The sequence below is a fragment of the Zootoca vivipara genome, chromosome 11 (assembly GCF_965207765.1).
Source record: "Zootoca vivipara chromosome 11, rZooViv2.hap1.1, whole genome shotgun sequence".
NCBI lineage: Eukaryota > Metazoa > Chordata > Lepidosauria > Squamata > Lacertidae > Zootoca > Zootoca vivipara.
This window is the reverse complement of record NC_142594.1, coordinates 16,373,357-16,389,603: the sequence shown is the minus strand read 5'-3', so window position 1 is coordinate 16,389,603 and position 16,247 is coordinate 16,373,357. Positions and strand designations below refer to the sequence as shown.

Here is a 16,247-nt window from a genome sequence, read left to right as displayed (position 1 = left end):
GGAAGTGTCTCCAGTGCTGGAACGCAGCGTGGATCGCAAGAAGTTCCCGATCAAACACCGTGTAGTTTCGCTCTGGCTGGGTCAACTTCCTGGAGAAGAAGGCACAGGGTCTCCACTCTCTGTTGGCGTCCAGTTGCAACAAAATGGCGCCCACAGCTTTATCAGAAGCATCTGTCTCCACGCGTAGGGGCGCGTCCTGAACCACGTGGAACAGGTTCTGGTCTGAGGCGAACACCCTCTTGAGGCTTTCGAACGCTGCTTGCGCCTCTGGTGTCCACCTGAACTTCTGCTTGCCTCTCAGGCAGTCCGTGATGGGAGCCGTAACGCGAGAGAAGTTCTTGATGAACTTCCTGTAGAAGTTGGCGAAGCCTAGTAGGCGTTGGGCATCTTTGCGCGTCCTGGGGCTGTGCCAGTCCAGGATGGCCTGCACCTTGTCCTTGTCCATCGCCAGCCCCTTGTCTGACAGCTTGTAGCCCAGGAAGTCCACCTCCTTGGTGTGAAACTTGCACTTCTCCAGCTTCACATACAGGTGGTTCTCCTTCAGGCGCTGCAACACCTCCCTGACATCTTTCACATGCTGCACTGGGTCATCGGAGTAGATAAGGATGTCATCCAGGAAGACCAAGCATTTCCTGAAGAGGAGGGACCCCAGGACGTGGTGCATGAAGGCCTGGAAGCATGCTGAGCCCCCTTGCAACCCGAAGGGCATCACCAGATATTCAAAAGAGCCCAGAGGCGTGAACATCGTGGTTTTCCATTCATCGCCTTCCCGGATCCTGATCAAGTTGTACGCCCCCCTCAGGTCTAGCTTGGTGAAAATCTTGCCCCTGCGTGCCGCTGTCAGGAGATCATCCACTCTGGGCATGGGGAAAGCCACTGGCTCTGTCACTGAATTCAGCCGTCTAAAATCCACCACAAGACGGCACTGTTGCGTGTCTTTCTTGTCCACCCAGAAGACCGGGCTGCCCCCTGCTGCCTTGCTTTCTCTGATGAACCCCCGCTTGAGGTTCTTGTCGATGAAAGCGCGCAGATCCTCCAGTTCCTGGTCTGACATGGCGTACAGCTTGGCTGGGGGTATAGTTGCCCCTGGCACCAGGTTGATCTGGCAGTCAAAAGGCCTGTGTGGGGGTAGGTGGTCGGACTCCGCTTCGCTGAAGACCTCCTGCAGGTCCCAGTACGGCTTGGGTATCGCCTCACCCCCTTTGACGTGCATGGTGGCCACCGTGGCTATCGGAGGCCCCTCCCCTGGTTGGTGCTGCATGCAATGTTCCAGGCAAAAGTCCGATCCAAAAGTGATGCATCTCTGGTGCCAACTGATGGAGGGGTCATGGCGCGCCAGCCAGCTCATGCCCAAGACGATGGGGGGGGGTCTGAGATGGTTGTGACGTTGAATGCCAGTGTCTCTGAGTGCCTTCCCACCGTCATTCTCATGGGGGGGGGTTTGAAGAGTGATGGCCCCTCCCAGCAGCTCTCTGCCGTCAATGGTTGCCACATGCAGGGGAAAATCCAGCTGCAGAAGCTGGATCTGGTGCTCTTCTGCAAAGTTTCTCGAGAAGAAGTTGGCTGAGGCACCACTGTCAATTAGGGCGAGGACCGTCAGTGGATAGCCATTTGGGAGCGTGAGCGTCACTTCTAGAACCACTCCTGCTCTGGGAGGGGTGGGCTGGCTCTGCTCCTCTCTGTGCGGGTGGGTGGGCTGGGGCTGTTGTCTGCGGACTGTGCCTGGCTGCTGCCCCTTGTCTCCTGCAGCCAGGCTTTCCCGTTTCCCTGCTGTGGTGCTGCGTCAGTGGGGGAGGGCACAACCGTTCCCGCCTTTCCTTGCCACTCCCTGCGATGTGGGCAGTCTCTGACGAGATGCTGGGGGGAGTTGCAGAGAAAGCAATTCCCACCCCTTCCCTCCTTGCGTCTTGGCGCCGCTGGGGTTTGAAAAGCCCCCGCGCGCGCGCTATCAATCTGCATGGGTTCCTGGTCCTGGCTGGCCCCAGGCGTGGCTTGAAAGGGTTGTTGGGGGAGTGGCTTCTCCTGCGACCGTGGGAACCAAGCTCGCTTTGCGCGCGTTGCTTGCTTGTCGCTCCACCGGGATTCCTGTCTCACCCCCACCGCCAGAGCCGCTTTGCTCAGCTGATCCATATTACTGGGCTTTGGACCTCTCGAGAGCTCATCCTTCACCTCCTCATGCAACCCCAAGTAGAACGCCGCTTGCATTGGGGGTGACTCTAGTTCCCACCCCAATCTGTGCACCAGCATGGTGAATTTCGCCCAATACGCGCGAACTGTCATATTTCCTTGGCGTAAATTATGAAGTTCCTCCTTAGTCTGGTCCATATGACTATCGGACGAATACATCGTTTTCAAACCTTCTAGAAATAGTTTGACATTCTTCATGCAAGGATTCTTTGTTGCGATTAACGGTCTTAGCCACTCCCTGGCTGCCCCGGTAAGGTGCTCCACAATAAACGCTACCCTGTGCTCATCATCAGGGAACTCATCGTGGTGCAGCTCAAGAGCATACACAATCTCAGTCTCAAAGCCCTGATATTCCTTCGGGTCTCCATTGAACTTGCTTACTAGCGTCCCGGCTCTCCTTCCTGGCAGCACTTGGACTTGGGGTGCCCCTCCCGCCTTGTTTTTCTCTGCATCCAGCTTGTTTTGGAGGTCTACCGCCACCGCCCTTAATTCCTGCTCTCTTTCCTGTAGCGCTCTCACCTGTTCCGCAAGTTGTAGCCGGTCGTCCTGGACCTTCTTAGTCTCTTCTTTAGCTGCCTTCAATTCCCCCTGCGCCTGCAGCGACAGCTGCTGCAGTTCTTGCTGGGCTTGCTCCGCGATCTGCCGCCATCTCTCCGCCTCTGACACGCTCATCCCGGCAACTCCAAAGTAGCCCAAAAAAAGGATTAGGAGGTTGCTGTCACAGTGGCCGGAGTGGACTACTTCAGAGTAACGACGCTACGCAGCTCTGCATTTTATTCTTTTATTGGTGCTGCGTATTTACAGTGCTGAAGTCATTGCTATTTACACGGAGTGATGTGGTCAGTCGGTTTCAGAACCTCCTAATGGCTTTTGGCGCGTCTTTCTCCAACACAAAAGCTTTGGCAGACCCATCCTCTTTCCCCTCCTCTTTCTGCGTAATTCCGGAGTTGGGGGGATGGGTCTCCCCCCCTTATTCGCCCCTTCCTGTCCCACCTGGGACCCTGGCTCCTCTACCTTGCCTGAGCCTCGGACACGACTTCCTGCTTCCCCACTGGAATCGGAACTCTCTCTGCTTTCCCCTGTGCTCGGGGATTGGCTTGAACTCAGGAGGGGAGGGACTTCGCGATATCCCCTGTCCCTCACAGTATGTATTTTAGTGTTTTTATAATTTTATAATTTAATGTTATATCCTGCCAACCTAGCAGTTCGAAAGCACGTCAAAATGCAAGTAGATAAATAGGAACCGCTACAGCGGGAAGGTAAACGGCGTTTCCATGTGCTGCTCTGGTTTGCCAGAAGCGGCTTTGTCATGCTGGCCACATGACCTGGAAGCTATACGCCGGCTCCCTTGGCCAATAATGCGAGATGAGCGCGCAACCCCAGAGTCGGTCACGACTGGACCTAATGGTCAGGGGTCCCTTTACCTTTACCTTTATAATGCCCTGTGATCTTCGAATGAAATTTAATAAATAAATATCGCTCATTTTTTTGCTACGTCTTTCTCCAATCAGTCTCTGCTTCTGCTGCCTTTTGCTTGCTGTTGTGTGTTCTGAACCCACAGCACAGTATCTTGTTATACACTTCTGTTTCTTCAGCGAGGGTTGCAGTTGTAAATGATTGCATTAGATTGATCTCCATTATATTTTTAGTTTCAGAGTTGATGTTGCTCATTAACCTGGATTAGATCTGCAGACATGCACCTTGGAGAGGGAAACTTGGTGCTGTCAGATGCTTGACAGCGCCAGTCACCTGCACAGAATTAATCTACGGAACCTGGGTCTGTGATCTCATATTTCAGTTGAAATTTCTCCTTGAGTCAATGTTGCTTTCCCTGTAATCTTTTCATAAACGTTACGCTTGTCCCTCTGCCTGACACTTCTTTAGGGCCTACCCCAGAGGCACCCCAAACAACGCATATCTAACTGCCTGGGCTAGTCTGGATTTGAAGCAGGAAGAAGAATGGACTCTTTGCTGCCTGCTGTTCACTGTTCTGAGATTAGTGTGCAGGCTTTGTGTGTAAATGAGGAAGGGCCTTGAAGCTAGTGAGAGATTACTAGCAAATGCAGTTCTGTTAAAAGATAAAATGGTGTGAAATGCCAGGAGTCTGCTTTTTCTGAAGCATTTTGCATTGAAAAGAGAGCAGGAAAGTCTGTAGCTGGGGACCACCTTCTAATAGGACCCCTTCCATCCCCTTAGTCCCCTAAGAAGTGTTGCATGGTATAGGAGCTTACCTGAATTTGCCTGGTGCTAACGCGGGTGGCGCTGTGGTCTAAACCACTGAGCCTAGGGTTTGCCGAATCCCCGCGATGGGGTGAGCTCCCATTGTTCGGTCCCAGCTCCTGCCAACCTAGCAGTTTGAAAGCATGTCATACTGCAAGTAGATAAATAGGTACCGCTCCGGCGGGAAGGTAAATGCATCTAGTGTGCAAATGCCTCTAGTATTGCTTTTTCAACAGTGACATGGATGGCTCTGTTTTGAAGGAGAAGAAAGTACCGTATGTTGTCAATGTTCAGGAGCCCTTAAGCTGGGGGACCTGGCAATCAGCAAGTAAATGACACTCGAAAAGAAACTGAAGACTCGGAACCAACCCTTTTTCTAGTTCCCCTATTGTTCTCTCTGTGTTGGTGTAACTCTCCTTGTACGGTATGTGTTAGCTGAAAGTCACTGAGGATGGTGTGCTTGTGAGTTTTCCCCAACCTTGCTGTGCTGCACACATAAAATGTGTGGTACTTTCTACACCTGGGGAAGGCAATACAGGGTTGTACAGCTGTCTTGGACTACAGTTCCCATCAGCCCCAGCCAACATGTTGAGGAATGATGAGAACTGTAGTCCACAACATTTGGAGAACATCATCCTGGGTACTCCTGCCCTAGAGTGACTAGTACTGTGCCATTTAATTGCAGCTGCTGCTCCAGTGCTGCAAGCTGGTACAGTGGTACCTTGGTTCTCAAACTTAATCCATTCCGGAAGTCCGTTCCAAAACCAAGGTGCACTTTCCCATAGAAAGTAATGCAAAATCGATTAATCTGTTCCAGACGTTTAAAAACAACCCCTAAAACAGCAATTTAACATGAATTTTACTATCTTAACAAGATCATTGATCCATAAAATAAAAGCAATAAACAATGTACTGCAGTCAATCAATCAATCAGTAGTTGAACTGGGTTCCACAGAAAAACAAAACAAAAAAGGCGCAAAACAAAAATGTAAAATAACTAACGAAAACAGACAGACCTCAGCGTAACTCTCAAAACGGAAGTGTGGCACTCAAAACGGGGCATGTTCAGCTTCTGAAAAAAGTTCGCAAACCGGAACACTTACTTCCGGGTTTGCAGTGTTTGGGTTCCAAGTTGTTTGAGTACCAAGGCATTTGAGAACCAAGGTACCACTGTATTTGCTGGTCAGGGACTTCAGTGTAGTATATGTAGTAGGATTGGCCTACAATAGCCTATAGCTCAGAATACCCCAGTTTACCAGAAGGAAATAAAGCGTCTGTGTTGTGGAGTAAGGTTAGATTGTTTGAGCAGGATTTGATTTTTAGTAGGCTTTTGATCTTTCTTTCTCCTGTCCTTCTAGAGTTTCCCACACATGTGCCAATTTCTGAAATGGTTCTGTTAAGGAAGATGTGCTGGGTTTGTTATAGGGACTTTGTTGGAGGTAGGATCATTATTTAATATGGGATTATGAACATAGTATGGCAGGCATGAACGCGAAGGCAAATGGATGTTCAGATCTGACAAATGAGGTAAATTTTTAGAGAATAAGAGTTTATGCTATGTCAATCTTCTGCTTGCCCTATAATTACTTCTTTCCATCTCGTCATATTCGGATTTAATCTTGTTTTTTTCTATATGTCCTTGCTCAAATTAGAATAATTCTTTAATCAGCTCTGTTATGCATGCCATAGTGGGCCAAGCTGGGAAAAGCCACTCCTGGCACACGGCGATGTGTGTATTTTATTTGTTGCTATAATTTAAAAGTAAAATAAGAAATATTGATTTCTACTTGACTGGAGAGATGATTTAGTTTGAATATCAGTCTGATCTTAATCAGGTGAGAATTAATTGAGTTGGAGGTATTAGATATTCAGTGATGTTAACCGAACCGTGATCAATCTACAGAGAAGCTGCCTTTTGTACTGTGTCAGAAATATCAAATAGCTCACACACGACAATTCAGAACAGTCTTTTCATGTTTGCCGTACCTTCTACTTGCCTCATTAAATGCACCCGTAAATCCATTCCTTGCACAATGTGTAATCTTCAAAATAACAAGTTAATAAATCACAATTTAATACAAAGTCAAAGACATAACTTTGTTTTTATTTTATTTTTTAAAAATCAGCATGTTTATAGCTTCAGTCATTAAGTGTGAGCCTTTGTATGTCTTACAAAATGCATGATTTCAAATACCCAATACTTCGTAGCACCTAATCACTCCAGATTCTCTCTCCCCACCCCCAAATTGAATCGTACAGCAAAAAAGAATGATGTGAATCTTAGGGGATATACTTTTTTTCCTTTTCTTTTTTTCTTTTTGGTTCAAAAGGGGGGGGGCTAACTTTAAGCTTGTTCTAGTGCATGGTAGATTTTCTTATTTTAAGAGTGTGATAGCAATATCATAAGTGTTGAAGAAAATATAAATGGTGAGGTAACACCTCCATAGGACCAGCTCTTAAGTAGTAAAATTGTAAACCCTTTATATATAAACCACAGAGGCAGGTCCTAAGATCGCCAGTGTTACTTTGGCAGTGGTTTACTTGCTAAGTGTATAGGGGAGAATTACAATTAAATAATAAATCTGAGTGGGACACTTGCTTATTGCATTATGAACATTTTAAAATTTGATATATTTCTCTAGTGTGAACAGCAGCAAAACTTTTATTAGCAAAGTAGCTGAGAATGGTACTATTCTCCATTGGTGTACTTCCATAGACTATTTGAACTTTCCCAAAATGAATGCATATCCTGGTTAGTTCCAGGAAGGCCGTTCTACAAGGTTTGTTTATAAGTTGTTTGATGTTCTTTTAAACTATACAGCCTGCCTCAGTTAAATAAATAAATAAATAATATAAAATAAAATAAAAATTGCATAAGGGAATAACAACACTGACCTACTTTACAAGGCTGGTGCAGGGATTGTTGGAGATGTTACATTTTGAATATTCTCAGAAGTAATAATGCTAGTTGGCATGAAGTAATTTGACATGAGACTAGCATCAGTTTTCTTGTTTCAAAAACAACATTGTTGTTGTTGTTTAGTCGTTTAGTTGTGTCCGACTCTTCGTGACCCCATGGACCATAGCACGCCAGGCACTCCTGTCTTGCACTGCCTCCCGCAATTTGGTCAAACTCATGTTCGTAGCTTCAAGAACACTGTCCAGCCATCTCGTCCTCTGTCGTCCCCTTCTCCTAGTGCCCTCAATCTTTCCCAACATCAGGGTCTTTTCCAGGGAGGCTTCTCTTCTCATGAGGTGGCCAAAGTATTGGAGCCTCAGCTTCAGGATCTGTCCTTCCAGTGAGCACTCAGGGCTGATTTCCTTCAGAATGGATAGGTTTGATCTTCTTGCAGTCCATGGGACTCTCAAGAGTCTTCTCCAGCACCATAATTCAAAAGCATCAATTATTCGGCGATCAGCCTTCTTTATGGTCCAGCTCTCACTTCCACAAAATTGACACACCAAAATAACCAACAGTGGGATAACTTTTGGCATATTAAATATTATAGGACTTTTTAAAAGGCATCAGTTTTAAAAGGCATACACAACAACCACTTTTTGAGCTTTCCTGGCCTGTGAATCTTGCCTTCTTTAAATAAACAAAACACCATCCACTCTGTAGTTGTGCACTGAACCTCCTTCTTGTAGAAACCTGAGTGCTATAAAGTGGGATGCTTGGCTGCAAAGATGCCTATTAACTTGATAGGTTTGGTCAAGCCACACACACCTGCTGAATTGGCTCATTAGCTGTAAAACAGCGAACACTACCCATACCTTTGCAGGGTGGATGGTTCTCTGTGAGGGCAAATAGTATAGCTCTATTAAAGCACATTAATTGCAATATATACACAGTGCCATCTTCAAATACCTAAAGGGCTGTCACATGGAAGATGGAGCAATCCTGATTTCTCCTGCTGTGGAGGCTAGGACATGAACCAATGGCTTCAAGCTACAAGAATGGAGATTCTGACTAAACATCAGGAAGAACTTTCTTACAGTAAGAACTATTCAATGGTGTAACAGACTTTCATGAGAGGTAGTGGACTCTCCTTGGAGATTTTTAAGCAGAGGTTGTCATGTATGATCTAGTTTAGATCCTGTCATGCAGGGGGCTGCAATAGATGTCCCTTAGGGTCCCTATGATTTTATAATTTACTTCAGTAAGTGACTGACTAGTTGCCATGGAAGCTCAAAATGATTCAAACACTAGAATTAACCAGATTACTTGGTGGGGCAGATATATGTAGATTCAAAACTAATGATTCCTAAGTTCACATAATATAAGTGTTACAGTATACAAATTTAATAAATAAGAATACTGTAAATAAAAAAATGATGTTAATCTCTAAATATATATATATAAATGTAAAAAGGACATGTGGGTGTGTTTCCACTTTTCACCAAAACCGCTTGACCGATTGAGGTGAAATTTTGACACAACATCACATGCAAATTTCCGAAGGATATAGGAAAGTTTGCTAAGACAGATGTCACACCTCTGCCATGTAACCCCCCCCCCAAAAAAAAACCTGTTCCAGAACGCACCACTCAGCCAAAAGTGCATGCTGGGAAAAGAACCAGGTTGCAAACCAGCGCCCTCTAGCGGTGGCTACACTGGTAGCGCACCTATAAAATCTTCCCTCTCAACAGCACCTCGGCTCCTGTTTACATACTAGGCCGAAGCCTTTACAGACTAGGCCGAATGGAGGTAGTGACTCGCCTGGATGGGGGTTGGAGGGAGGAGGGGACGAGATAGGTCAGGACACGGTGGGACCAGTCACAGGGATGAGCCGAGGGTGGGAGGAAGAGGGGGCGTGATACGTCATGGGTCAGGACAGGGTGGGGGGAATCACAGGGATGTGCCAGCGTAAACAGAACACACGTAAAACAGGGGGACTCTGCAGGTGAGGGGAGTCTGAAGGGGGACTGAGTCTCCATTTAACAGACTGAGCCACAGCAACGTGTGGCAGTGCCAGCTAGTATCTACATAAAAATAACACGTAGCTTTTTTCTTCTGTTTAGCTATTACTCTTCTAAACATAGCTCTACACCCATGAAGGCTGGAAAAGCAATTTGGGGTTTGTTTTTTTTAATGAGAAGCAACGTTTCTAAACCAATAAGCCACACAAACGTGCAGCCATACAGAAGCTGCATGTTTTTCACATCTGCTATATGGTAGCTTAAAAAACAAAAATAAAACCACAGCAAGCTAAGTTTCATTATTTTGCTACAAACCTTGTGGGTGGTTGTTCTTTCTTTAAGAGTAGGCTCAAAAATAAAAACGATGGTTTATGGATTATTGGATAGCCTTGTCCCTCCTTTTCTTGCAGTGCGAGACTAGACTTGAAAGGCCAACTGTTCCTCACTCAGCATGCAGTATATGTCAGCAGATTGCCGCCTGATTGTGAAAAGGGTAGTGCCCTCCAGTTATTATCTCAATTGGTAGCTTGTGGAAAATACTGTGAAAACATGGGGAACGCAATATTCATCTTTGGTCTGTCCTCCAAGTAGATGAGCCTTCTATTGACAACATGGGAAATAAGTAAAGCTGAACAGGGAGTAGGGGTTGATTTCCTGTAACTTAATCTTAATATTTGGGAGTTGTATACACCTGGTATTCTGTTTGATTTCTGAATCAATTTTATCCCCCTCCCTCAAAGTGGATTTCAATTATAGCTTTTCTGAATTTTCTGCATGGAGAAGAGAAGCTTCAAAATCGGTTAATAAAAGTGAGAGGTGCAGCGCTTTTAGACTTGAATCTAGTTAACATTTGTGTAGCTAGCCTGAGGTAGCTTCTCTCCCCACCCCCCTCGTATTTGCGGGATTTAAAAGGGTTTGGGATACAGAAGCCAGCAATTAAGCTGTGTGATACATCTGCATGGTAGGATTCTTATATCCCCGTGCCTGCTCTCCCTCCCCATTTCTTTTCCTTTTTAGTTAGCATTAACAACATTAAAACCATATAGCTGGAAGCAGTTTTATCACTTTGTAATGATGCTTCCTGTGTGCGTAGCCATGGCTGTGTGTAGCTCAGGCAAGGCTGCTCAGAAGCTGGGGTGTGCTCTCTGTAGCAGTTCAGTCTCCGTTCACTAGGACATCACACCTTTAACCAACTGAAGCTGGTGAGCTAACAAGTGAGAGGGACCTCCTGTTGTCTTCGGCTTTTATTTTATTTTGTGTGCATGTGGGTGTATTTTACTTCACAGCTTTCAGGGGGAATGATTGCAAAAGGAAGAAGAAAAGCTGGCCAGTGCCAGTGGGAAAGCAGAAATCCAATTGCTACCAAATGTTGGTACCAAATGTTAAGCTTAAGAATCCCTTCAACATTTTTTCCAACTTATTATATCCACTGTGTTTATATGAAATGAGAGAAACAGTGTATATCTATGATACACATTATATTTTAAGAGCCAGCGTATAAGATGTGAAAAGCAGGGCTTCAACATTTTTAGGTATCTAGATTCCTTAGTCTTGCTTTTGGTTACCAGCACAGAACTTTGACATGTCTAAATGCAGAGCACACTCCTGTAGGATTGTCACCGAAGAAAATACATTTTACTTTTGACAATGCAATCCCAAACTGTTTACTCCAAAGTAAGACCTACTACACTGAATGGGGTTTACAACCAGGTAAAGCATATATAGCATAACAGCCTGAGTTTATTAACTCATTCATTCATCAGTTGAATTTGCATATACATAAGAACAACAGTACTGAAGAAAGAAGAATCATTTATTTCTTTTTTGGGATGATTTGCATATGATCGTAGCAGGCACTATTTTATTATGTAAGCCACTTAGAGATATTTTGATTAAGCAGCATATAACATCTTAGAGGCATTCCTTATTGTAGGATTCCCCCCCCCCCCGAATGATGTTGGCCTACAACTCAATATTAATCCCTTACTATTTATTGGTCATGCTGTCTGGGGCTAATGGAGGACTTGGGAGTTCAATGACATCTAAAGGTCCACAGGTTTCAGATCCCTGCCTTACTGTGTGTGAGAGAGAAATGTCCTGTAACCCGGTGCTTGCCATTTTCAGTGTTTATGCAGACATGTAATTTTTTTAAATAGATCTTATTAACCCAATGCCCAATTAAGCAGGTTAACATTGTTCATTGATCAGAAGTGCTCTTTATTTAAACTATCCCCATAAACACCAGAGCTCTCATTTATATTCCTTATTCAACACTGATCAGAACTATTGCAAGCCCACTAGGAGATGGAGTATGTTGGCGTTCCTTTTTCAGGAATTTCCTAGAGGATAAATAATAACACTCTTGCCATCTGAGCACTTCTGGCTTCATAGAAGATGCCAGGAGTGCTTTTTTGCACACCAGAAGTCCTGGGTGACAACCATACGAGAGCTGGTCACCTTCTGGGTTTTGCATATGGCAAAATACATGTGTGTGTTTATCGCACGTCATGAGACACAATGGGCTTTCAGACACGGAGGTTGTATCTGCAAAAGAAAACAGGCTTGCGTGAAGTGGTCCATCGGAATCAGCGGTGCAAAATGCTAATCAAAGTCTAGCTGTGTTATCACACGGGCCCTGACTTGTTGAAAGCAGTATGAAAAGGAGAAGGGTTTCACCTCCTGAATTTGTTACAGAATAAATACTGTTTCATAAATAGTTTAGTAGTATTGAAGATCCCTCCCAAGTATGAGCAGTGTTAATTTGTTACACAGTGCGAAGGCGGGGGGGGGGGGTTGCCTAATTACAACCTTGTTGCTAAACAAGTGAGAAAGACCTTACAAAAAGCTCAAGGCAGCAGGCCAGGAGTGGCTAAGCTTGAAGATCAGAGCGGTCACTGAGTGAGAAAATACTTCTCTGCGAAGGCTTATTTTATTCTCGACTAATACAATCAGGCATTATCGGTGACTTGGACAGCTTCCCAATGCAAATTTTAATGGCTGGAATAATTTGATGCATTTGGAGAGTAGCGATAAAACAGCCTTAAAAAAAACAACCATCAGAACAGTGGGGCCCTTCTCTCCTCCCCTTGTGCTCCTGCACTTGTGGGCTTCCCCTGGGCATCTGGTTAGCCACTGTGAGAACAGGATGCTGGACTGGATAGGCCATTGGCCTTATGCAGCAGGGCCCTTATGTCCATATGTTTTCAGTGCACCAATGTAGTGATGGCAGAGTTGCTAGTCATTTGAAGCTGAGCAGCACCATGGGTTGATCATCAGGCAGCCTTGAGACCTGCAGCTACTGCTGGAAGATAAAATCCCTCTTGAGCAAAGTTTGGCTCCTTCCCTTTTCAGCATGGAAAAGTGATATTATTTAGTGAGACTATGTAACGGATAATATCTGGCCGGGCTTCTTGGGAAGGGTTAGAGAAACCTTGGAGTTTCCCCCATGTGCTCTAGTAAGGACGTAAAGTTGTATGGGGAGGGGGATAGGTAAAGAGCGGAAACCTTGTTTAGCAAGCTTAGAGTGATGGCAGGGTATTACAGTACTGTGCACAGGGTTTTAAAATGCCCACAGCTAGTCCCTTTCAAGCCCTCTTCCACTACTACCCTAGCAGAAGCTAGCACAATCAAAAGGTCAGGCTGTGTGCATGTATAGCCTACAGTGTGTTTATTATTCATCCAGACTAAGGAAGATTTTATACCAAACCCATTTGACATAGAACAGCTGGTTTATTGGGGCAATGTGGACTGCTTTGTTTCGGCCCCAATATAAATGTTGCTTTTTGTTTTGTTTTCTTGAACTATTTTGGGACAGGTACAGTAAGTTTAGTCCATTTTGTATGGAATATTACATCACTTTGTAATAGGAGCAAGTTTGTTGTAACAGTTAAATTGAGTAAATTCATGGTGCAAAGATGGAGAAGAGTAATTTACTAGCAAATGAAGGTGGGGTGGGTGTGTTGTTGTTGCTGTTTTAAACACTTCTACATGCTGTACTGTGGAACAGTCCTTGAGATTGTGCATTGGCAAAACTGCTTGTTTGAAAATTATCTAAATCTTCCTACACATAAAGGGGTTGCCTATTGGGCAAAATGTTATGTAATATGTATAGTACTGAAGGAGGAGATGGTATTCAATTTTTTTTCTTGAATACACTGGGCATAGGCATTATCATCAGATTCTCCCTTCATCCCTCACCATTGGCCATGCTGACAGGGGCTGGTGGAAGTTGAACTTCCAACATCTGAAGGGTCACAGGTTTATCACCTCTGATGTAAAACTCTATTCCTAAATCAAGCCAACATCCCTGGAATCCAATACTGTCTCTAATACTGTGGCCAGTCAATAGCGCAAAAACACTCCATTACCAGTATTGAAGAGGTACCATTGGAATATTCTGCTTTAGTGCACAAAGCAGTTTTCAAACAAGTGACATTCCACACGTTCAGACTGATAGTTGTGTGATAGGCCTCTACCACAATTACTTATGCATTCCAAGCATTTATTTGCATAGACTCTGGTAATGCTTTTAGATGGACTACCTGTCATTTTCCAGAAACTTAAGTATACTACTGTGCTGATTGTGTACTTTGCTGCAGTGAAGTCGTTTTAGACTACTGATCAAGAGCAAGGGTCACAACCTATTTACACGTGACACGTTATTCAGTATAACCCCAATTGTCCCAAATTTTGTTTCAGCCTTCACCAAATGTTGCCAAGAGTCAGGCATTCTGATGGTGGTAAAATGCAGAGAAGAAAATGCAGCCCTGAAAGAATGCGTCACTGGCTAGTAAGTACAAAGCATGGAGATAAGTCCACACCAAGCAATAAGTTAAAGGAAGTGTAATTTAATACCTCTTGCTGTGTGTGTTTGAGTGAGCTCTAGAAGCTGACAAGATAGATAATCTTAGTCTCAATAGGTAGTATTTGATACACAATCTAGATGTATCTATACTAGCATAACCAGTGCTCTTTTTTTGTAACAAATGAGTTGCAAGTACTCTTATATTAAGTGTCAGGTGTGCCAGCACAAAATGGCTGCCATGGCAAGCAAAAAAAAAGTTACTCCATACTATTGAGTACTTTAAAAAAATGCACCTTCTGTCATAAGACCCAGTCCTATGATGAAAAGTTTAGGCTGGAGAAGAGATGATTAAGAGGTGATATGACAACCATTTTCATTTATTTGAAGGGATGCAATGTAAGATGCAACTGTATGTTGCTTCAGGGTGTAGGAACTGAACCAATGAGTTCACATTACAAGAAAGGTTTATTTGACTAAACATTCAGAAGAACTTCCTGTCAAGTGTGAGAACTGCCACTTTCAACAGTCAGAGAGACTTGCTTGGAAAGTGATGGAGCCTTCCTGCTGTAAGTTTCTAGGCAGTTTTAAGAACAAAGCAGCTATTGTGAAATGCATCCTTCTGCTCTGAGGTTGCCTGTTTTGTTAAGGGGGCGCAGGGTTAAATCCAATGTTGTGTGAGCCTTAGTTCCCAACAGCGCCTTCATCTCCCCCCCACCTGCACATGCCTAACCCTTGTGAGGGTGTAATGGAGGGTTGCAAGGTGTAATGGAGGGTTGCAAGGCAGAGAAACTGAAGTTCCATTTTGCAAGTGCACAGACCCTAGAATTTCTCTCGTACTCCTCTTTTTGTACGAGTTGGGACCATATATTGCATTCTACACCCCTCCCCCATCATTTGTAGTAAGATGAAAAGAGAAGGTCCAATTGCGAAGTATTAGAAGGAAGGTGATTCTCTCTCTCTCTCTCTCTCTCTCACACACACACACAAACACTCACACACACACACTCACACACACACCCTTGCAGGCAATTCAACAAGAACTATCAAATTGTGGTTGTGGGGTGTAGGTATCAATGCGGTCTCCTACACACATTTCACACATCTCTGCAACAGCAGGCTAATGAGTTAGTTGCCTTCTCTTAAAAATGAGCAAGAAGTAAACATCAGCTGTGGTTGCACACTCACATAGAATACCTACCACAGAATCAGTATCGCTGTTGTTGCTTTCCCTGCACCATTTCCTACATGTTTTTAAGTAGATAAGTAACTAAAATCGAGTCGAAAAACTGTTAGACCTAATGAACGCATTTTGCCTGTCTTCTAGCTACAATGATCCATCGTTTTATGAAGAATGCAAGGCTGAATATTTGAAGCAAAGGGAAGAGTTCAGAGAAACAGGAAATCGTCGAAAGCAGCAGAGGCTTCCTACAAGCATGTAGTCAAAGTCTTAAATGTTCTGGCTTACACTTAAACTTTATATACCTTTGATATCATGGAATTGAATAGATCTTAAAATCACTTTTCCTTAACCCACTTGCTGAAATAAATGGAGCTTGTATGCTATCATATTGTAATACAGGAAGCCAAGAAAGCATGATCCTCTGCTTAAAAACCTCAAAAGAAAAGTTGACCAAATCAAATTTAAATCAAAACTTTCCTAAGTTATTTTTATTTTTAAAAAAACCTCCTGCAACTAACCCATTTGCAGAGACATCTCTTTCAACACTTCTGGGAATTTCCAACTTTCACACCTACTTCCATATTGATCAGACTGGCTGGATTTGTGTACGAGGAGGCAGCCTTTAGACTTTCTATGGTACCTCAAGGCAAAAAGCCAGAGCAGGAAGCCTTTGGTTTTTTAAAAAGTAGAAAATGCTTAAAGGGGGCAGAGCCTTATTTGTCTAATTGAAGACCTTGCTAAAACAGCAATGCATGAATGCTTCACAAACTCACAAGTTCCCAAGTGATTTTAAAACTCAAAAGTTTTGCTTGGGAAGGGAGGGAGAACTGTGAGAAGCAACTGAATGGCAAATTCAGATTACAGCCATTCTTCCCCTTCTAAAAGCTAAAAGTTTCCCTCCTTAAATTAGCCCCATATTTTTTATTGCTGTATCCC

The 16,247-nt window shown here is 44.2% G+C and overlaps 1 protein-coding gene across 1 annotated transcript in view; it reads left to right on the top strand.

Annotated features, from left to right (window-relative positions):
• CMC1 (C-X9-C motif containing 1) overlaps positions 1-15,694 on the top strand; it is a 46,880-nt gene extending 31,186 nt beyond the window's left edge. Inside the window, exons 3-4 of the mRNA XM_035128761.3 lie at positions 14,026-14,116; positions 15,456-15,694. Coding sequence (XP_034984652.1) covers positions 14,026-14,116; positions 15,456-15,570 — 206 coding nt within the window. The 3' untranslated portion in view covers positions 15,571-15,694. The remainder of the gene's footprint in view (positions 1-14,025; positions 14,117-15,455) is intronic.
• Positions 15,695-16,247: the final 553 nt, after the last annotated feature.